Here is a 23,569-nt window from a genome sequence, read left to right on the forward strand (position 1 = left end):
AATTTTAATCAGACTAGACTTTCCCCACCAATCAGTAATTTTCCCTCCACTGCTGGGGCTTCTACTTTCTTTGACAGTGGATCCATTTGCATCATTTCAGGAAGTCTGATAACTTCAACCAATGCAGAAAACAGAACATCAGATGAACAGAGGAAGAAAGACTGAGGAAACATACAATACATTGACAAACACACGATTGCAAGTAATTTATATATGTATATATATTTATAGTGCTCTCACAAGACCAGATAGGTGGGATATAAATAAAATAAATAATAATAATAATAGGGACGTGGTGGCACTATGGGGTAAACTACAGAAGCTTCTGTGTTGCAAGGTCAAAGACCAGCCATCGTAAGATTGAATCCACGTGATGGAGTGAGCTCCTGCCAACCTAGCATTTCAAAAGCATGTAAAAATGTGAGTAGATAAATAGGTACCACCACGGTGGGAAGGTCATGGCGTTCTGTGTCTAGTCACGCTGGCCACGTGACCACGGAAACTGTCTACGGACAAACGCTGGCTCTACGGCTTGGAAACGGGGATGAGCACCACGCCCTAGAGTCGGACATGAATGGACTAAATGTCAAGGGGAACCTTTACCTTATATATATTTATATATTTATGATAATTGGTTGCGGGGAACAGCACAGAGTTTATAAGGGTGGGGATGCATGGCTACACCTACTACAGGTTCTTGATTGAGTTTTTTAACTCCTTCCGGCAGCTGAAATCTGAAAGCCCTCACCAAGTTGGTAAAGAATAGGAAGAGCTCCATCTTCGCCATCTGCTCTCCCAAACAGATCCGGGCCCCTGCAGAGGAAATGAAGATTGTGGTTGTTCTTGTCTTAGCATTGCTGGGTCAAGCCTATAAAATTAGGAGTCAAGTCCTAAAAATTTGCAGGTGAAATGACATATTTGCAGAATCTAGGTTTTTTTGTTTTTTGAATTTCAGGTAACCAATTAGCAAATGCTGGCAGCTGTTTTAAATTGGTAATCCAAGATTTTGGAAGGACTCCAGTTGCTGAAATTAGCCTGGGAGGAGGATGGCCTGATCCTGCTTCCATATTCTTTTCACTTCTTATCTTAATCTTTGCTACTTAGCAATGTATGTATTTTCTGCGCTTTTGAGTCTGCTTGTTGATGCAACTCCAACTTCTATAAGCTAAGTCTTTCTTTGTTGCTTATCCAGAAGTATAATATCCACTTTATTAAACATCAACTAATTTATCCATGATCATTTGTTTGCCCCAGTACAGTATTGTGGGTTCATCTTCCAGAACTGAAGACAAATGTGTAGCCTGCATAATTAACTTGTAAACCACCCAGAGTGCTTGAAGCGCTATGGGGCGGAATATAATCAACACGCTTTGTTTTTTGTTTTTTTTTTTTGCAACTGGAAATTATAATATGGGCGGGGGGAAGAGAAGTGATATTTTAAATATTTTTAAATGACCCTGTAACAGCTGAGTTACTCACACTGCAACCAAAAATATTCACACCTCCTAGGCAGAAAAATTTGCACTTCCCTGTGCATCATGTAGCCAGAATTTAAAAAATTGATTTCAAGTATGCTAAAGCCCATTCAAAAACAGGTTGTTGTTGTGTTTTATTTTACATGTAGCCACATCTTTGGTTACTACACATCTGAAAGGGACCCTGTGTATCATCAAGTCCAGCCCCTGTCAAGGAGGCGACGTGGGGGAATCGATCTCCCAGCCTCTGGATCTGCAGCCAAAGACCAAAACCCCCGAGCTATCCATCAGTTCTAATGATGAAGCCAGGCCATTATATTTATCCTTCCTAAAGGTAACATCCCATGCTCACCTCCAGAGTTCATCCCATCATCATCACTGACTGTCCCTCAGCGTCAGCCCTCAGAGTAGAACATTTACAGGCCTGAGAAGAACAAATGTTCTACTGTGCAGCCATGATGTTCAGGTGTGTCAAAATGCTGAGTCACTGTGACTCAGGAGGGCTGGCTCAAAGATGATGCAACATCTGTGCTGATTGGACACAGCCAGAGGCATAAGTGTATATATGTGGACAGCGCAGAGAAGATGTATTCCTGCTCTTCTGATGAATTCATGGTGTCATGCTGTCGCTCTATATATCTGTAAATATCCTGTAAATATACGTCTGGTGGTGGAAGAAGCTGATTGTGTCTGTGTGAGTCACAAGGACCTTGAAGTTATTCTGCTGAAACTTTTCTGCGTGTTCACGCACTAACAATTTTTTAAAAAAATGCTTTTATTTCTTTTTAATCAGGTTTCGGTATCTAGCCACAGAGCCAGAGATTGGGAGTTCAATTCCCCCATTCCTTAACAGGGGTTGGACTAGATGATCCCATAGGGTCCCTTCCAGCTCTGCCATTCTAAGATTCTAAGAACAAACCGTACACACTTAAAACACACTTATGTATGTAATGAAGAGATAACAACATAGGGCAAGGCAGCTGAAGTAATAAAATAAAGATTAAAAAAACTCAGTACTGAATGAATTATGCAGAGTTTGCCGGATGTTTACATGAGGGCTCGGTGAAGCTGGCACATCAGATGGCCATATATAAATTGATTGAATGAATGAATGAATGAATGTTAATATTTACATAGGTGATAAGCAGATTATCATATTTCATGAAAAGGAGCTGTGGAATTGTCTGCATAAGGGAATGCAAACTCTTTTAGTTTACTCATCAGCTGCTTGGCAAACGTCAGCGTACAAAGTTGGGCAAGAGAAAGGAGACAAAGCTTCCCACTAAGGGCTAATTCCCATTCTAGTGATTGATGGGAATAATTGCCAGAGAGGTAACAAATTTGACTTTGCATAAAGAAATCTTTATTACAAGCCCAGTGCGGAGCATAAAGTAATCTGGGTTCGCCCCACCTCCTCTGAGTGCTGCCTCTGAGTGGATGCCTGATGGAAGAGGCAGGGGTTCGAACACCGAACGCCCATTCGGCCCAGAAAGAAACCGACACAAACTGCTGAATCGCTAGTTCGGGCCCACCTCTATTTGTTCTTACACCAATTTTGCTGAAAATCATTTCCCAAAAGGTACGTATTTTGCTACATGACCACTGCATGTGAAAATAGGAACCATTTCCCCTGCTCCCCTCTTCACCTTTTAGAACCAATGGTATGATTTGATTTAAGCAGACCTGAATCAGGTACTGCTTAACTTTGGCAAACCCTGATTTAGACAGTGATTAAAGTAAGATTGAAGGGTGTTCTAGTTCTACAATATTAGTAGCATCATAAGTTGTTCTCCTCTCTTCCAATTGAGTCTTGTTTTTCCTTGAAACAAGCCACTGAATTTGATGACACATATATTCTACCTTTACCTGCTCCAAAGGGTAAAAATTCTTCTCTCGCTACAAAATTTCCCTCCATGTCCAAAAAGTGGCTTGGGTTGAATTCTCCAGGTTCTTCCCACCTCTTGGGATCAAGGAGCGCAGAGTTCAGGTCTGTAACAATAAGGGTTTTCTGAAAAGAGGAAAAACGTGACTCAGAATGTGTCTGGACCAGAATGTTTCTTTGTCTCAGCAATGGTAGCATTTCTGTCTTTTTCTTGAGGAGACCTGGCCACACCATCGGGTAGAGTGGTTAAGGAAGTGTATCAGACCATCGAACTGAAGTGCATCGGTTCTGCATAAGCCGCACATAGAAGTCAACAAAGACCGTGCTGTCTACACAGGAGGATGATACAATTAGCTTTGTGGAACACAGTACTGTGGTGCCTTGCTTAATGATTGCCCCGCATTGTGACAAATCTGCTTTACGATGATCTTTTTGCGATCGCAATTGCGATAGCAAAACGATGGTCTAAATGGGGGGAATTTTGCTTAGCGATGATCGGTTCCCTGCTTCGGGAACCGATTTTCACTTTACGACGATCAAAAACAGCTGATCGTCGAGTTTTCAAAATGGCCACTGGGTACTTAAAATGGCTCCCTGCTGTGCTTAGGGACGGATTCCTCGCTATACAGGCAGCGAAAATGGCCGCTGTATGGAGGATCTTCACTGGACGGTGAGTTTTTACTCCATTGGAACGCATTGAACAGATTTCAATGCGTTTCAATGGGGTTTTAATTTCTCTTTACAATGTTTTCGCTTAACGGCGATTTTCGTGGAATGGATTATCATCGTTAAGCGAAGCACCACTGTACATTTTAGAGCTGCATGATACAGAAATATGCATGGTAGAAAACGGGGAGAATCGTCTCTTCCTCTCTCCTCATATTCGAATGCAGGACCATCCAGTGGAGCCAAATGGCAGGAAGTTACAGATGTGAAAAAGGAAGCCTGGATCTATTCGTATCACTTGTTCTAGCCAAGAGGGGTGGCTGAGGAGCCTAACACCAAGGGAGGCCCGGAAGGAAAAAAAAACGGGCCTTCTCAGCAGTGGCTCCCCGTCTTTGGAATAATCTCCCCACCAAAATCTGCTTGGCCCCTTCACTAGATATTTTCAAAAAACAACTCAAAACCTCACTATTTAGGTAGGCCTTCCCTCCGGGCACCACTTGATTCATCTTTTATTTCCGTCTTGAATGATTGTTCACCGTTGTGAAATTGTTGTTATATGTTAACTGTTTTTATTCTATTTGATGTGAGCCACCCAGAGTAGACATTGTCTAGATGGGCGGGATGCAAGTTCAATAAATAAATAAATAAATAAAAATAAGAAGCACTTCCATCTTCACAAAATCCATCGACTGTGCAATTCACTAGCATGAGATGCTAAGGTGGGCATCAACTTGGCTGACAGAGCAAAGACACATTTATGGAGGGTGAAACACTCAATGTTTGTTAGTCATGATGGACAGTATGATAATGAAATTGGTGAACGCTCCGGTACTGGAGGCATTCAAGAGAAAATGATAAAATGATCAAGCCAGTGAATCGTAAAGAAAATATCCTTAAAATGGTTTATAGATGGCACTTTACCCCTGTAAGATTGGCAAAAATGTCAGAAGGGATCAGCAATGTTTGTTGGAAATGTAAAAAAAAATCCAGGTACTTATTACCATATGTGGTGGTCATGGGAAACAGCAAAAAAAATTTGGATACAGGTTTGGGAAATGGCAAAAGAGATTTTTCAAAAAAAAAAAAGTTTTAAACCTGAAATGTTATTATTGAATATAATGCCAGAAATTACTGACAAGAAAATAAAATATAGTCTACTGTATATATTCACAGCAGCTAGGTTACTCTGGGCTCTAAAATGGAAGAATGTAGAAACACCAATGATGGATGAGTTGTTAAAGAAGCTATTGGACATTGCAGAACTAGACACGCTTTCAGAGGCATTACAGGACCACCCAAGAGATTTTGTGAAGCAAAGCTGTAAGTTGATATATAATTGGGCCCAGAAAAAGACAGGAACTTAGGAGGGAAATTAGTCAATAATGAAGCAGTGCTCACTGGAATCCGTTGAAGATACACTGATGACCAGATTACAGTGAAATCTCTGATCCACAGAGGAAGTGGGGATGTTTAATTGTGTGGGCTTTTTTTGTAAGTTATTTGTTAGATTTTTAAATGTCTTTAAATTTTGTATGTTTAGATATGAATGAAATGTTAAAAAAGAGAGAGAAATTGGACAACTATTTGTCAGAGATTTGCTTTGATTTAGATTCCTGCATTGAGCATTATAGGGGGCTATTATAGCATTATAGGCCCCTTCCATTATTCTATGATCATATAATGGCTGGCTAGCAGCTTGATGCCTGGCCATTATCTTCCATTATGCTCTTCCATTAACATTCATGTTTTGGTGCCATTTTCATCTCTTGACGTGTAAAATGACTGATTCAACGCTTATACTGGAGTTAGTCACTGGTCAAAAGAAATCAACCGGTCAAAAACATTGAAGAAAGTCTGAGTAAGCAGAATACTGAAAGGTTGACTGCATTTGAACAAAGAAGCAGTTGAGACCATGAGGTCCTTCCTTCACTCCCATCACCCTCACAAAACTTTTAGTAGGAAGGTGAGAGAGGTTCTTGTCAGTTGCTGCTCCCGTATCTATCTATTTTTAACCGCTTAGCAGCCACTAAGAGGTTAGAAATAACATGCCACCTCCTGTTGTCTTTCTAGGACAAGGAAGGAACTCTGTACAAGCTTTCCTACAGCATCTGACTGGCCACTGAGGAAAGGACTTTTAATCATCATCATCTTAGAATTGCGGAGCTGGAAGGGACCCTAAGGATCATCAAGTTAGCATCTGGCAAGGAGGCCCAGGGGGGGGAATCGAACCTCCAACCTCTGGATCCACAGCCAAAGATCCAAACCACTGAGTTATCCAGCAATTCTTTTAGATAGATTGGTTCTGTGCTTTCTTTTTTTTATTAGTGCATTTTAAAATTGCCTTTTTAATTCAATGATTATCTAATGCTATAGTTTAATGTAGCTTTAAAAGGCTACATTAATGTAGCTTTTTCTTAGTTATTTGTTAGATTTTTTAAATGTCTTTACGTTTTAACTGTTTTGTACCTTTTAGAAAATCTATATTTTCCTGCATCTGTTTTAGTGGTGTTGTCAGCCAAATTGGGTCCCAGGTGAGGGACAAATATTTATTGGTTGGTTGGTTGGTTGGTTGGTTGGTTGGTTGGTTGGTTGGTTGGTTGGTTGGTTGGTTGGTTGGTTGGTTGGTTGGTTGGTTGGTTGGTTGGTTGGTTGGTTGGTTGGTTGGTTGGTTGGTTGGTTGGTTGGTTGGTTGGTTTCTATCCCGCTCCCATTAGTGCCAAGGCATTATTCTGGGTGATTACAACAAATGTAATACAAAACAAAAAATATAGATAGAAGTATTAAAAGCAACTTACAAATGACCCTTAAAAACAGATGGCACAGACCAATCGCATACAAAAGAGAGCAGATGAAGAAAGAAAGGGGGAAAAACAGGAGATCAACTAAGGTTGCTGTAGAAAGCCTCCATGAAAAGCTGCATCTTTAGTTCCCTCCTAAATATCAACAGGGAGGGGGCTAGGCAGAACTCCTCTGGAAGCTGGTTCCCTAAAGTTGGAGCCACCGCAAAGAAGGCCTCTTGTAGAGGATTTATGGGCCTCCCTTGGGGTGGCCACCCAGAGGAGCCTCAACGGAGATCATCTTGTGGGTCAGGCAGCTGGCATTAAGGAAAGACACTCCGAAAAGGAAGGAAGGAAGGAAGGAAGGAAGGAAGGAAGGAAGGAAGGAAGGAAGGAAGGAAGGAAGGAAGGAAGGAAGGAAGGAAGGAAGGAAGGAAGGAAGGAAGGAAGGAAGGAAGGAAGGAGCTGATGATGGATGAGAAGAAGGAAGGAAGGAAGGAAGGAAGGAAGGAAGGAAGGAAGGAAGGAAGGAAGGAAGGAAGGAAGGAAGGAAGGAAGGAAGGAAGGAAGGAAGGAAGGAAGGAAGGAAGGAAGGAAGGAAGGAGCTGATGATGGATGAGAAGAAGGAAGGAAGGAAGGAAGGAAGGAAGGAAGGAAGGAAGGAAGGAAGGAAGGAAGGAAGGAAGGAAGGAAGGAAGGAAGGAAGGAAGGAAGGAAGGAAGGAAGGAAGGAAGGAAGGAAGGAAGGAAGAGAGGGCATCCTGGATTAAGCTTCTATCTATCTATCTATCTATCTATCTATCTATCTATCTATCTATCTATCTATCTATCTATCTATCTATCTATCTATCTATCTATCTATCTATCTATCTATCTATCTATCTATCTATCTATCTATCTATCTATCTATCTATCTATCTATCTATCTATCTATCTATCTATCTATCTATCAACTATGCAAGAATAGATAAAATGTGTATAAATAGCTTCCCTTTAATGGACAGATAAAGGGTAGCTATTGATACACAAGTTATCTATTCTTTATAGTTTTTAAAACCTTATATGTTCAGCCTTTTATGCCATCCATCATTCCCATTTGTCCTGATAGGCTCCCCTGATTTGGGGAGCAGGGTTTGGGTTTTCGTGCCCTTCCACATTTTGCTCCTTGCAGGACGTTCTTGTGCAGAGGCATCTCCTAAAGTGCTATTTGCGCTTGGATCAACCCCCTGCAACGGCGCCCCTCTTCTGTACCTTTGGGATGTGAAAACCAAACAGGTTCATAGCCTTCGTGTTCCGCCTGGGAATCCCCACGGGTAAAATGTACTTCGCACGCTGGACCTCATGAATCACCGCATTGGTGTACGGCAGTTTCTTCCGATCGTGGTAGCAGATGGAGTGAGAAAGACCAAAAACGTCTTCTATCTCCCTGTAGACTTTCTCTAAACAAAAGAGGGAAAAATGTATATCTATTCTGTAAAGTGATTGCCTTGAATTTCTTTCCCACTTTTGAAACGTGAGTTAGGGTTTGAAATTAAATCCTGAGGCCTGCAGGCATTTTTAAATATTTATGGGTTTTTAAAATATAATCATAGAGGTTGCGATCAGGTTGTGTAGGTATCCTTCAGTCTTGAGAGACCCCAGCTGCGATCCAAGGATATCTGCAAGCGGGATCTGAAGGCCTTAGGAATGGACCTCCACAGATGGGAAACCTTGACCTCTGAGCATTCACCCTGGAGGCAGGCGGTGCATCACGGCCTCTCCCAATTTGAAGAGACCCTTGTCCAGCAGGCCGAGGCAAAGAGGCAGTCCCAAAACCAGCCCAATCAAGGAGCCAGACAAGGGACAGATTGTATTTGTCTTCAGTGTGGAAGGGATGGTCACTCTCGAATTGGCCTTCTCAGCCACACTAGACGCTGTTCCAAGTCCTCCATTCAGAGCACGTTACCATAGTCTCTTGAGACTGAAGGATGCCTACAGGTTTTCATCCCTGTGGGACACAATAGGAGATTGTGCTCCTGCTGCACAGGTATCTCTCACCTTGGATATCTGGATAAGCTACCATGAGGAGCAGCGCCCACTGCAGAGTGCTTGACGTGGTCTCTGTCCCTGCGACAAGGAGGTCAAGAATACATTGGGCCAAGTTCTCGTCACTGAAAGTAGAGGTAGGGTCACCTTTACTCTTAGGATGGAAGCACAAAAATGAAAGGCTTTCTTACAACCAATCCAAGTTGAAAACCAAACTTCTACGTCTAATGAGCTTTCTGGGAGGGGAGCAGGAGAACCACGGAAACTAGAAAACGGGCACCAAAGGGAGACGTGTGAAATGATGTGCCCGTCACTCTCAAAAAAGCGCTGCACAAAAAGACCTCATAAGAATGATCTTCTAAGTCAATTTCTTCCTGAATCAATACGGGACGACAAGGGCTATAACGAACCATTTTGTAGCCTGAAGCTTTGTTACCCTGTCGGTTAATCTCAGGTCACATGAGGTCAGGGTATATGGGGATGGAAAAAGAGGGAGGCAAAGCTTAATTCTGAGTGTACAACTACCATCTTGGTCCCATATTGAGGCTACCTGTTCTGTATTTCCATCTGAAGAGGGCAGGAGCTAGAGGTGGCCGGAGCAGAGGTGTGCCCTTCTATTAGCAAATGTTGGTCTCCTCTAAATTTCAGTCCCGTTGGTCAGATGGTTCTGGGTGAGAATAATGGTCAATTAAATGGGACTTAGACCTACATGAGTCTGGACAACAGCTTAAAACAGCCACAGGCACCAATCCAGTTGTTCCTTATTTCCCCTTTGACTCCTAATGCAGTTGCATTAAATGCAGTTTCTGGGAATCAGTCTACAAATAAGTGCTAAAAGGGTGCTGAGATACCCAGTGGGTAAGACTCAGGGGTTTGAATCTCAGCCATGGAAACTGACTGGGGGAAAAGAACTGGTAAAACCACCCCTCAGATATCTACTTACCTTGAAAGCTCTGTTAGGGTTGCTATATGTCTGTTCCAACTTGAGAGTCCATAATAATTACAATCCGTCTATTCTAACAACCCTGTGTAATGGTTTCAGGAAAGAGCAAGATAGTCCAAATACAGGAAGAGAGAAGCAGTACTCTTTACTGCCCCTGGGCTTCTGGGATAGAAATTGATAGAAGCTGGGTATACCATGAAGGCTGGCCGTCCTCAGCCTGATGCCAAATTTGCACTTGCCGGATGTGAAGTGCAAATGTAGCATCACACTTTGCACAGCAAAGTGAACCCTATGCATTTTACATATTTCCCTCCTTCTGGGTGAATCCTGCACAGGAAAGGCGAAGTTCTATGCAGGAATTGTGATCCTCCCGCACAGAGTCACATCCCTCCGCAGCACACTTACTTTCTCGATCTGAATTAAATAGAAATCAATGAAATCTTGTGGTTCGTGTAAGTTCTGGTTCTCTTTGTGCTTCTGTATTTCTTCAACGACATAGAGCACTCCCTTGTTCATGCATGAAAACGCCTTCTTGTGCGGCCCTGGCAGGTGTTTCATGAGCCATGGGAACAAGTTATAGATCTACGGGTAGGACAAAAGAAAATCCCGTCAGGGTTGTGATAACGCATTCTGTCAGCTGATGTCTTTGAATTAGCCAACCTGGTGGTCTGAATTATTTTGGGGCTCCGACTAAAGAAGTGGTGGGTGTTTTGATTTTCAAAATTCTTCCTGGATGCCAAGCAAAAAGAGAAGACAGGAATGTATTTCACCCACTTCAAACAGTTTCACCAGGTGTAGCCTTTTGTAGAGAAGCCAGACCTGGACTTCATTATTTAAAAGCTAGAGGATAGATATGTGTTAGAGAGCGACTGTATTGACAATTCCAGTAAGAGATGCTCTGGGACAGGAATGGTCAGATTCACATTGTTTTCTATTGACTCCATGCTGTAAACAGGTGAACCAGCCTAGATTTTCCCCTCCGCCACTGGAGCATCTACTTCTTTGAAATGAAATGCAGTTGCATTGGTTCAGATGTGTTGGCCACTTGAATCAATGTAAAGGCTTTTGTAACTGTACTCTTTGAAGCCTCTCCAGCCAAGCTACAGCAGTAGTGAAAGAGGCCGGGCGGTAGGGAACTGACTGCTATTTAAATCTTCTCCTCCCCAAACCTGGTGATTAAGTGTGCTTGTTTTCTTCTTCCCTTCCCAGCCCATTTCTTTCTCTCTTTCTTTTTCTTTTAAAGACTTGGAAGCCTAGCACTAGGACACCAAGATGACCAAAGAGGAAATAAAGAGAGAAAGGAATTGGCAGAGAGAAAGGAAGAAGTTTTCAATCAGCCTTGTTTCTATCTGTTAAGGTAGCTCTGCTCTGGTCGTCCCCATTTACAGAAGGCACGATTCAAGCACAGCCACCTTAACAAGTTTGGAACACCCTTGACTAATAGGATTCCTCTTAGCTTCCAAAACGAGATGAAATCATTGTGCTCAGAATAGCATGCTAGGATGGATGATTCTATGACTGCTCATTGCCGTTTCGTCCTCTGAACTATGGGATAAGGAAGAAGAAGAAGACAACTCACTGCATGAAACAAGGAGACGGCAAATTTTTCAAAGTAATCGCTGGCTGCTATCAGTTCCTGGAACATTTTGTCTTCTGGAGGAAGTCGGTATCCAAAAGACGCCACGCTGATCACACTTGCCACTGCATTAGTGATCAAGAGGGGAGGTTCAAATTGCTGCCCTGGAAATGAAATAATGCCCAGGAAGTGTTAATGCTCTTTGGTCTTACCAGTTAATGCCAAGGATTCAGGTTCACGAGGCATTTCAGGAGGTGTTTGGAACTGGTGATCATAGATTAGAATATAGAGGAAAGTAGAAATGCATGTGGACCATAAAGAAAGCTGACCGCCGAAGAATTGATGCCTTTGAATTGTGGTGCTGGAGGAGGCTCTTGAGAGTCCCCTGGACTGCAAGGAGAACAAACCTATCCATTCTGAAGGAAATCAACCCTGAGTGCTCACTGGAAGGACAGATCATGAAGCTGAGGCTCCAGTACTCGATGACGAGAAATCATGAGTTTCTATTCCAATGGGGATGAGGATAAGAGGTACAGATTTCAGCAGAAGGCGATTCATGCAAAAAAATAATAATCTCCCACTGTCATAGAATCATAGAATCGTCATAGGGTTGGAAGGGACCTTGGAGGTCTTCTAGTCCAACCCCCTGCCCAAGGCAGGAGATCTCCGACCATCCCAGACCTCACACCATCCTGGACTGGTGGCTGTCCCATCTTTTCTTGAAAACCTCCAGCGATGGGGTGCCCACCACCTCGGGAGGCAAGCTGTTCCACTGCTTCATGGTTCTCACCCATCAGGAAATTCCTCCTTATTTCCCGGTTGGATCTCCCTCTGACAGGTGTCCACCTATGGATTCTTGTCCTACCCTTGGGCACAATGGAGGATCAATCGATGCCCTCTTCCCTGGAGCAGCCCTTCAGATCTTGGGAGATGGCTATCATGTCTCCCTCAGTCTTCTCTTCCTTAAGTCCAACCTACCTAGTTACTTACCCTTGGTCTGTGCAAAGAGCTCCACTAGTCGGCGAGCTTCCTCTTGTATTTGGTGCTCCATGCCTTTCTTTCCCATCCCCAGATTCCTCATAGTAGCCATACCAAACCGTCGGTGTTGCTTCCAGGAGAGACCGTTTGCAAATGCAAGACCTGAGGACATCAGGAATCAACAACAAATCAGGATTTCATCACCTCACTCACCTACCCATACAAAGCTACTAGAATATGGGGAGATTTTTCCCACCCCCATCAACTCCCTCGATGCCTTCTCTTCTCTTCACTTTGATCCAGCAAGCTGGGTCTAGATAGCAGCAAAAATAATCAAATAAACCATTCCCAACACTACCGGGGATAGGAGGGAGGAAAAAAGAGGGTTGGAAAATCCTCAAATAAATTGGGTGAGGGGAAAGGATCGACAAAATTATCCCAAAGAGGAAAGAGGCACACTGGGTAAAGACAAAGACAAAGAAATTAGGGGGGGGGGGAATCCCTCAAAACTCAAGGGAAAACAAGACAAGAATCTAAGATGGATGGGGGGGGGGGGGAGAGTCCATGAATTCCATCCAGCACAAGTGAATCTGTATTTCCTCATCTGCCAGGAGCACCTCTGTCTTGTCTAAATTATTTTTTTCAATATGTTTGCCCTCATCCAGTCCATCACTGACAACAGGAACTGGATAGAGCAGGAATCACTTTCTTAAAGTTGGATAGAAAGGAGAGACTGAGTTATGTGTCATTTGGCACCCAAGCTCCAAAATTCTGGACAAGGTATCAAAAACAGAAGAAGTTTGACCAGAGGTAGATGAGATAAAGCACCCCACTCCAGTGACTAGAAGTCCCCCAATGGACAATCTCTCCTGGCTGCTTCATGGGTAACAAAACAAAACTCTGAAAGGGACACCACAGGCTAACAATCAAGGTATGAAACACGAATTCCCAAATTTCTTTTGGATGCTCTCTCATACTGAATCAGAGCGTCAATATACCTAACCTCACATTGCCTATTGTGATGGGCAGCTGCTCCTCAGGGTTTTAGACAGGATTCTTTTCCTCCCCTAGCCCTGACTGTCCATCCCTCGGACCATCCGGTGGCCTTCCATTGATGTACTAAGCCGCTCTGACTCCAATAAGCTTCCAAAATTAAACAAGGACAATTGTGTTTAGGGTAGCAGACAATTAACACTTCTTCTCCACTACAACAGCTGAGGAGCAGTTGACTTGTTCCTGCTAGCACATCCCCATCTGTCTCTGGAGGGGAAAAAACAACAACAAGGAAACTTTGCTGAGACTTGTTATGACTCCAGCTAGCTACACCCTGTGTGGCTTCAGGGCTGGGAATTAGATGGAAGCCAAACCGGCTCCCGTCTAGACATGTTGGATGGGTAGGACGTGATTTCAGGTGCTGAATTCACAGCTCTGAAATGTTGATTTTTCCAAGCTTTTTCCAAATTCCCAGAATTCTTTCGTTGTTGTACTTATGGGCCATCAAGTCATCCCCGACTTATGCCGACCCTATGAATGAGCCAACTCCAGAATGTCTTGTCCTCAACTGCCCTGCTCAGCTCTTGTAGGCTCAAGCTTGTGGCTTCCGTTAGGGAGTCCGTCCATCTCGTATTTGGCCTTCCTCTTTTCCTGCTGAGTACCTCCTCAGGGCACATGCCTTCCATAAAGACCTTTATCAGACTAAAACTGATTCCCATTACTCTTTTATTGTTCTGGGTTTGTGTAGGAACCAAAGTTACCAATCTTGTGGCTACCTCTGCAGTGCAATGGCTCCTTTCCTTCTGCAGGAGAAGTCTCCAGATCACTGATCTATCCACAGAATTCCTATACACTGGTGCCTCGCTTTACGATTGCCCCGCATTATGACGGATCTGCGTTATGATGATCTTTCTGTGATCGCAATTGCGATCGCAAAACGATAGTGTAAATGGGAGATTTTCGCTTTGCGATGATCGGTTCCCTCCTTCGGGAACCGATTCTTCACAAAACGATGTTTTTCTAACAGCTGATCGGCGGTTTCAAAATGGCTGCCGGGTAATTAAAATGGCTCCCCTCTGTGTTTAGGGACGGATTCCTCGTTATACAGGTAGAGAAAATGGCTGCCTTATGGAGGATCTTCACTGGACGGTGAGTTTTAAGCCCATTGGAATGCATTGAAAGGTTTTCAATGCGTTTCAATGGGCTTTTTATTTCCGATTTACGATGTTTTCGCTTAACAGCGATTTTCCTGGAATGGATTATCACCGTTAAGCGAGGCACCACTGTATTCTTTCTTTCTTACCAGGAAACAACTCATCAACTTCTCGATAACTTACCTTTTCTATTAAGTGCATCGATGAGGAATCGGGTTAATGCGCGGTCCGCTAATTCTTCGGAATGGTTGATGAGGGCATCTCTCACCGCTTGGAATCCAGACAGGATGACGACTGGATGGTGCGTCACCCATATAGTGAAAATCTTCCCGTATTGCTTAGCACACTGCCATTGGATCAAAACAGGGGGGAAAAACCACGTTCAAACCAAGCAGATCATTTCATGTGAATAATTTCAACACACTTCTGTTTTCCTCAACTCTTCAAGTTCAATCCTGGGTCCTGTGATCTTCAACATACTTCTATATGACCTGGATCAGGGGATGCTAATCAGATTTGCAGATGACACAAAACTGGGCAGAATTGCTAATACCCTGGGAGACAGAAACACAGTTCAAAATGGTCTGGTTGGCTGGAGCACTGGGTTGAAAACAAGAGAATGAAATTAAAGAGGGATAAGTGCAAAGTCCTGCACCTCAGAAAAGAAACTCATTGCACAGTTACAAGATGGGGGATACCTGGCTCAGCAATAATACGAGCGAGAAGGATCTTGGAATCATCTTGGATCACTAGCTGAATATGAGCTCGCACTGTGATGTGGCTACAAAAAAGGCCAATGCTTTTTTAGGATTCAGTAATAGAATTATAGTCTCCAAATCCTGTGAGCTACTACTTCTCCTCTATTTGACACTAGTTAACTAGCAGATACCTCACCTTGCCAACAAAGGTCCGCATAGTCAAAGCTATGGTTTTTCCAGTAGTGATGTATGGAAGTGAGAGCTGGACCATAAAGAAGGCTGACCGCCAAAGAATTGATGCTTTTGAATTATGGTGCCGGAGGAGACTCTTGAGAGACCCCTGGACTGCAGGGAGAACAAACCTATCCATTCGGAAGGAAATCAACCCTGAATGCTCACTGGAAGGACAGATCCTGAAGCTGAGGCTCCCATACTTTGGCCATCTCATGAGAAGAGAAGACTCCCTGGAAAAGACCCTGATGTTGGGAAAGTGTGAGGGCAAGAGGAGAAGGGGATGACAGAGGACGAGATGGTTGGACAGGGTCATCGAAGCGACCGACATGAATTTGACCCAACTCCGGGAGGCAGTGGAAGACAGGAGGGCCTGGCGTGCTCTGGTCCATGGGGTCACGAAGAGTCGGACACGACTAAACTACTAAACAAACAGGCCACATCTTGAGTACTGTGTCCAGTTCTGGACACTGAACCACCTCAGTTCATGGTTTTTTTTTTTCACAGTTTGTCATTCGGTTCATACCCATCTCTACCAGCCAGATCCAAAGGGATTGCCTCTTGTCATTCTTGGGGTTCCTGACAATCAGGGTAGGGGGCATGAGGATCTTTACTTTGTGTGTTATTCCTTTCCTGTCTCATTAAGGGATTTAATCCTTTTCCTTTCCTTCTTCTCTTGAGTCTTCATTGCCTCCAAACCAAAAAAGGAGATCTCTTCTCCTGTGCCAAGACAACAGAGCATGCGATGGGAAACAGAGGGCATCTATCAACACAGACAGATCCTTATTCTGGTTATCTGATGGACCAAGAGGCAAGGCTGAGCTTACCTATAAAAATGGAAGTCATACAGCAATTCAAGAGAAATGAATTGTCTCCCTCTGCATAACAGGTGTTGCGATTCCGACACAAGGAGTCAGCAGATGTGAATCGCGCACTCCCCCAGATGTCCTGGGAGAGTTCACAAGGCAGGGCTTTGTGTCTGCATATTCTGGCACAAGGAAATGAACGTGGAACCGGAGGGCCTTGAGGTTCTGGAGGAGTGGAGATGGGACCTGATAGGAAGAATCAAACTAGGAGTTGAGAGCAGAAAGTAAAGCTTGGGAATGGAGAGCACACTCAGGAAGGGGCAGAACAACGGGCTAATGAGAAAGGATGGGGTTTATTTGCAATCCAAGATGGGATTTGTGGAATTCCTCATAGGTGGCTTCCATGCATCAGGAGATGAGCCAGGATGACTTGGGGCACAAGCTAGCAGGGCCAGCGAAGAACGAAGCCAAGCATAATGGGAGAATCTGGCCCTGCAGATGAGCATCACTGGCACAAAATTGAAATCAGAAGACAAGAGAAAATTGTCTGTACAATCATCAGAAAGCATGCAACAGCTGGGTGGTAATACCTACAAGCTTTCAGGCATCAGCAGATTTGACCAGATCTCTCATCAGTTGAGACTGTCTTGACATGAAGAGACATCTCAAACAAAATACTCCAAAGTAGTCCCACCTCTAGTTGAGGCAGCGGCCAAGAGGTCTTCCCCGCCTACAAACAAGATCCTTATATTGCATAGAATGTCTCTAGTTCTCTTTCCCTTCGAGAAATAAAGTGTATGGTCACACAGCAAGCACAGCAGGATGGGCTGATTGCTAAGGAAGAGGCCTGTAACCCATCCAGGGCTTCAGGCTCTTAACTAAAGCAACAGTCCTTCAAGGTTTAGGCCCTTGACAGAATTCATGTGCTTGCAGAGATTCACACAGTGTGACGTAAAGACAGACAACTTTGTGTTGAAGCCTAAATGGTTTTTTTGAAGATCTTAAAATTGCAGAGCTAGAAGGGATCCTATAGATCATTGAGTCTAAGCCTTCTGCTAAGGAGGCCCAGTGGAGATTCGAACTCCGGGCTGAACAGCTTTGTCTTTTGGATTGAGTCTGTATAAAAATGTGAACCAATAAGGTTCTCCTCCACTACTCAGATGTAACCTAGCCGTGAAAATCTCAGGCACTTAAGAAAAGCATCTCAGCAATGGGCTGTCATAAAACCCTCAGCATCCCCCATGAAGCATCTGGAGCACCATGTCCACCAACGGTGTGGCAAGCAGATAAACGAGGTGCCTGCAGAGCAAAGTGTAGTTTTTCCATCCTCTTCGTTGTAGCCACCTGTGCTTATGCAAAAAGTGCTTCAGCCACATGTGAGATGGGTGTGACTGATAATAGCACCATGGGTGAGCAGAAACCACATGCCTTTTGACTCAGCCTTTGAGTAACTGCTTGGGAGTAACTAGGGCAATAACATTTGGAGTGGGTAAGTGGAGTCTCAGGTCAAAGAAACTGGGAGGGCCAGGCATCAGTTTCTGTGATCTTAAAGAATGGGGGGGGGGGAATACATTTTACAATGTTTTGTTGAAGATCTTGTCATCCTTTGAAATCCTGCTGTCCTGCTAAAGAAGATATGATGTATTCTCGAAGGCCCAGCCACAAGGACCAGGGATCATTGCACAAAAGAGACCAGCTAAAGTCACCCATCAACCACAGTGACAGATAATCTCTCCCACTTATCACAACAATACATCCACAACAAAAACACGCTGGTCACCCTATCTCCTGAAAAGGACAAGAGCTGTTCCCACAGCTATAAATACTCAGCTATCCAACAGACAGCAAGATGCCGGCCACAGAGACTGGCGCAATGTCAGGAAGAACAACATTCAAAGGGCCAAAGAGCCCGAAAAACCCACAACAACCACAAGCTATGATGTCTTTTTTTATTATTTTAAAAAAGTTTTAATTGTTTATTTATTTATCAAATCCACGCGACGGAGGGAGCTCCCGTCGCTTGTCCCAGCTCCTGCCAACCTAGCAGTTCGAAAACATGTAAAAATGTGATTTGATAGATAGATACCACCTCAGTGGGAAGGTCACGGTGTTCCATGTCTAGTCGCCCTGGCCACATGACCATGGATACTGTCATCGGACAAACGCTGGCTCTGCAGCTTGGAAATGGGGATGAGCACCATGTCCTAGAGTTGGACACGACTGAACTAAATGTCAAGGGGAACCTTTACCTTTTTATAACAGTGCTTCACAATATTCTTTGAGGAATCACATTTACACGATGGGGGATACTTGGCTCAGTAATACTACGGGCGATTGTAGGTCAAACACTGAATATGAACCAACAGTGCCATGGGGCTGCAAAAAAAGCAAATGCATTAAGAGAAGTATCATTTCCAAATCCCATGAAAGATGATTTCCTCGCTATCCAGCACTTGTTAGGCCTTATCTTGAGTACTATATCCAGTTCTGGAGGCTACACTTGAAGAAGGATGTTAACAAACTGGGGGAAAGGAACAAGGATGATCAGGGGACTGGAAACCAATGAGTAAAGACTGAAAGAGCAGGGCCTGTTTAGTAGACTGAGCGAAAATATGACATCACTCTTCAAATATTTGAAAGGCTGTCATACAGAGGAGGGTCAGGATCTGTTCTTGGTCACCCCAGAGTGCAGGATGTGTAATAATGGGCTCAAGTTACAGGAAGCCAGATTTAGGTTGAATATCAGGAAAAACTTCTTAACTGTTAGAGCAGTACGACCATGGAACCCATGACCTCGGGAGGTGGTGAGCGCTGCAGCGCTAGAGGCATTCAACAGAAAACTGGGCAACCATCTATCAGATCTGCTTGGAGTTAGATTCCTGCATTGATCAGGGGGTTGGACTAGATGGCCTTCGAGGCCCCTTCCAACTCAATTATTCTATGATTCTATGATCCACTTGCTTTTAAGGCAGATGGAAAACTAAAGCAGGAAAGTTGCTAAAGAAGAAGCTGGAGAATAAGAGCTAAATAAATATTAAGGGAAGATGAGATGATTACAGAAAATGTGATGGATTGATTATCTGTTGATTGATGGTTGCTCCTGCTGTATCACAGAAATGTAGGGCAGAGAGAAGTTGGAGAAGTTGTGGCAAACAGTGGTGATGAATCTGCAGCTGTCAATACAATCTGAAAACAAATCAGATCAGTCCCAGGCTGGGTCCATCCAAGAGTTTATAAAGGTTACAGTGGGGTCTTGACTTGAGAACTTAATCCGTATTGGAAGGCGGTTCTCAAGTCAAAAAGTTCTCAGGTCAAATCTGCATTTCCCATAGGAATGCACTGAAAACCATTTGATCCGTATCTGCTCTTTTCCGTCCATAGAAACTAATGGGAAGCTGCTATTCCGTCTTCGACCACTAGAGGGGGATATTTTGTTTCTTTTTTTCTTAGGTCAAGAAAGGTTCAGGGAAGGCAGGGAAAAGACAGTCCAGGCAGTCCAGGACCAGGCAGTCCGAAGACTGTCTCCCAATCCACTCTCTAAACGCTGGGAGGAGTGAGGAAGCAGACAGGCACCCTTTTCACTGGCCAACAGTTAACTGAAAGTTCAAATTTTGAACTTTCCCTGCCTCCCACGTGGGGTTTTTTCAGTTCTTAACTCAAATCTAAGTATGTAAGTCAAGTCAATATTTTCCTATGAGAGTGGTTCTTAAGTCAAAATGTTCTTAACTCAAGCCGTTCTTAAGTCAAGACCCCACTGTATTAACATGTGATTGCTCATTTTTCCAACCAACAATATAGGTCATACCCCTATGATCAGAAGTAACAGGAAGGTGAACAATGTCAAATTTCTACAAACAGGCACAGAAAACTATAGTCCAATTGGCATAATGCCTATTCCAAATAAATCAGGAAACTTTCCTAAAATGAATCTGTCCCAGGGCTCAAAAAACTTGATTGTACATATATTCCGATGAGATTGAGCTGGTACTGCATTGATGGACAAGGATGGGGCTCTTGAGTAGAGATGGGCATGAAGCACTGGTTCAGCAGTTCGTGATGGTTCGTTTATTGGCCAAACAATGACAACTTGGTCATCCAAGTCTAGCTAAAAGAATTTTCACCTGAAATTAAAAATTCTACAACAGTTGCTAGACAACACAGTGCAAGGAGTTAATAAACAAACTGCTTATGTTGTCCCACAAAGTTTGGAAATCTTTCTTTGTTTTGGACTATCACTTCCCAAATCCCCTGCTTAATTTTGGGGGAGGGGAGTGAGGAATGTTGGGAATTGTATTCTCGAGGCACAAAAAAGACCGGCTAATGACACCCATCAATCACAGTAACAGATAATCTCTCCCCCCCCATCAAACAAAAAACACCCTATCTCCTGAAAAAAGTCAAAAGCTGTTCCCACAGCTATAAATACTCAACTATCCAACAAACAGCAACAGAGCACGGACAGAGTTCCTACTCCTGTCCTCTGAAGATGCCGGCCCCAGAGACTGGCGAAACATCAGGAAGAACAACCTTCAGAACACAGCCAAAGAACCTGAAAAACCCACAACAACCATCAATGTTGGGAATTGTTGTCCTGAAAATTGAGGCTGACAAGCACTGCATTAGACATGCCACAGTAATGACAAAAACGAACAGCAGGGAAGAGCAGTCATCTAGTAGACCGAGGAAGGCATGCTTTGGTCATAGTATAAATATGTGCCAGTTCTTGCGTTTTTTTCCCTCCCAATGTTAGTTTCTTCCCACCATCTCATTCTGCAATAACCATGTTTACACAATATCCCTGTGAACGGGGGTGACCGCTGCCCCATCATGAAAAAGAAGGACGTGAAGGGCAAAAAAGGAGGGCCTTCCTATTTGAACTAATGTATGCAAATACCATTGCCATTAGACATTATCATTTTAATTGAAGTGGAAATACACAACCGCTTGCCGTGTTCCGCAAGATTACAATGAGGTAACTGCCTTGGGACACAGCAGTGAGGTGAAGATGGCACATAAACAAGGCGCCGTGTTTAGTAACTTTCTGAAAGGCCCAGTACCTACTGTTTTCTGCCGCTTGCTCAAAAATAAATAAATAGAGAAGTCATTGTAGTTTCCTTGAGAGATCTAGCCAGGCATCAATTTGTGTCTGGCCTTGAGACCTTCCAAAGTTCTTGTTGATGTGCGCTGTCAAGCCATTGCCAACTTAAGGTGGCCTTATTGTTGATTGACCCCCCAAATGGCCCTGACATTAACTACCCTGTTCAGGTCTTGCAAACTAACAGCCATGGCATCTTTATGGAGTCAATTCAGTTCATGTTCAATCCTCCTCTCTTCCTGGCGCCAACAACTTTTCCTAAGTAGCGCCAAGGAACTGCCCTAGGGAATTTAATTTGCTTTGTAATGGAATGCCTCATACATCCACACATGCTTCTTTTTGTTTTAGAGTACATGGCTAAATTGGAGGAGTCTGGATTGGAATAAATAGGGTTGCTTAAGTTCATGTAGAGGTGCAGTATGCCATTTGCTGCGATCCTTGCATTTGCATGCCATGCACACCTTAAGAAAGGCTATTTGGTCCTCCTGCCTTTAAAGGAAAAGAACAAAAAGAACAAAACAAAATAGGGAGGAAGCTTTCTATTTTTTTAAAAAAAATGTTTTTAATTTCCCATTATCATTAAGTAGCTAAGCTTTCTGCTTAAACCACTTAATGATATTGGGAAATTGAAAGTGAATAGGAAATTGAAAGCAGCAAGCCATCCACTTTGGTTCGATCCTAGCAATTGCACATGTTGGAGCCAAACCAAAACAGAGCAATCCTACCCACATCTACACGATAGTATTCCCTGCCAGGGAGCTAAAAAGTACTATCCTCTAATAGTCACACCTTACATTAGCAGATTACTCAGTGAAGATATAATAATGGACAACTATTTAAAAAACCATCATAGTTGCTCCTAGAATGGGTTATTTTTAGTTCCATGTTAAGGAAATTCCCAGTAGAAGCCTCTCTATCTCTGTCTATGTCAAACATCAGGAGTGTCACACACACACACACACACACACACACACACACACACAGTTTCTGATAGACTAATACCTTTTATATAGAATAAAATCACCATATGCTGTATCCAATCTAATTTTATCACAGGCATGTCAAAGATTCAGGGAAATTGGGTAGCATTAGACCAATTGTATCACTAAACGTTTCTCCTAAGCGAAATTCCAAAACCCTGTATATCTGCTAAGCAACATCCATGCGCCTGTATTCCACACATCCGTGTTACGAACGGTTTTACCGAAACCGTTTTATCAACCATTAAAAAGGAAGAAGATCCAATCCAAAAATTTTATTCCTTAAGTTTCCAATACAGCTGGTTATTGACCGCAAGGTACCTTCAAAAGACTATCTGGAGAAAGTGCAACGCCAGTCTGCCACAGGCTTCCAACAAGAGGAAGTGGGAATGGTCCAGGTGGATACTGCTTGTACTTCCAGAGCAACATCACGTAGTGAAGGGTCAGAAGCCCCATCGGCAGAATAGTCAACAATCCCCAGACCCCAAGCATTTCTCTCGCTTTTTGTTCTTCTGCCTTGGTATTTAACTAGTACTCCTTGGGTTGGTTCAAAAGCTTTCTCCTTTCTCTGAGACAAAGCCGCTTATCTCTTGTCCTTCCTCTCACTGCTTTTTATGTGCTGCATATTAAACATGAAAACCAGGGGGGTCCTCTTTCATCATACTTAATTATGCATGGACATCTGGCTGAGTAATGACTCAAACTGCCATTATCAAGATGGTTGGATCGGATCTATATCTGATCTATAGATCTCTCTCTTGATGGAAGGTAGTTTGGGCCCATCAGTACCTCAACTAATTACACTTGGGGGGGAGGAGGGAGGTTTTTTTGGGGGGGAGAGATGTCATGGTAAGGCCGTGTCATCGAAGACCTCCAAGTCCATGCCAGAACAATGGCGGTGGGGACGCAAGGCTCCAAAAAGCACATGATCGAATGAGCGGCATCTCCTATCTGTAAAAAGTCACGGTGAGAACGATGCCAACATGCCACCCAGATGCTGAGGGAGCCTCCCCACTAATGCCTCTGTTGACCTCCACGCTACCCTGGATGTGCTGATTTCTGATTCTGGAAGCTAAGCAGGGTTGGGCCGTGCTAGGACATGAATGGGAGACCACCAGGGAATAGCCAACATCTCTAGGCAGGGTTTTGAAATGATGCGGAACCAGACAGAGATGGGTGGTCCTTAAAGGTATAGAAACGCTGGTTTTCCTCAGGTCACCTGTGAGAACGTCTACCACAGAGAAAGTGCCTTCTTGCTGGTAGGGTTTAATTCAGTGGTTGGTAACTGCGT

General features: G+C 43.6%; 1 protein-coding gene across 1 annotated transcript; it reads right to left on the reverse strand.

Annotated features, from left to right (window-relative positions):
- Positions 1 to 258: 258 nt before the first annotated feature.
- Positions 259 to 22,832, reverse strand: LOC110088873 (cytochrome P450 2J2-like). The gene is made up of 9 exons (XM_020811487.3): positions 22,600 to 22,832; positions 14,652 to 14,814; positions 12,334 to 12,483; positions 11,347 to 11,507; positions 10,173 to 10,349; positions 8,837 to 8,978; positions 8,051 to 8,238; positions 3,342 to 3,483; positions 259 to 813 (listed from the first exon to the last, which is right to left on the reverse strand). Exons 1-9 carry the CDS (start codon positions 22,768 to 22,770, stop codon positions 623 to 625), a joined length of 1,485 nt encoding a protein of 494 aa, XP_020667146.3. The 5' UTR covers positions 22,771 to 22,832; the 3' UTR covers positions 259 to 622.
- Between the last annotated feature and the right edge of the window lie 737 nt (positions 22,833 to 23,569).

This window comes from Pogona vitticeps, chromosome 3 (assembly GCF_051106095.1).
Source record: "Pogona vitticeps strain Pit_001003342236 chromosome 3, PviZW2.1, whole genome shotgun sequence".
Lineage (NCBI taxonomy): Eukaryota > Metazoa > Chordata > Lepidosauria > Squamata > Agamidae > Pogona > Pogona vitticeps.

Coding starts and splice junctions, on each gene's coding strand:
- LOC110088873 (XM_020811487.3), bottom strand. CDS start 22,770: ATGCTTGGGGTCTGGGGATTGTTGACTATTCTGCCGATGGGGCTTCTG. Junction 14,815..22,599: donor CTCCAGATAGTCTTTTGAAG/GTACCTTGCGGT, acceptor ATCCAATGGCAG/TGTGCTAAGCAATACGGGAA. Junction 8,239..8,836: donor AGCTTATCCAGATATCCAAG/GTGAGAGATACC, acceptor TCTTTTGTTTAG/AGAAAGTCTACAGGGAGATA.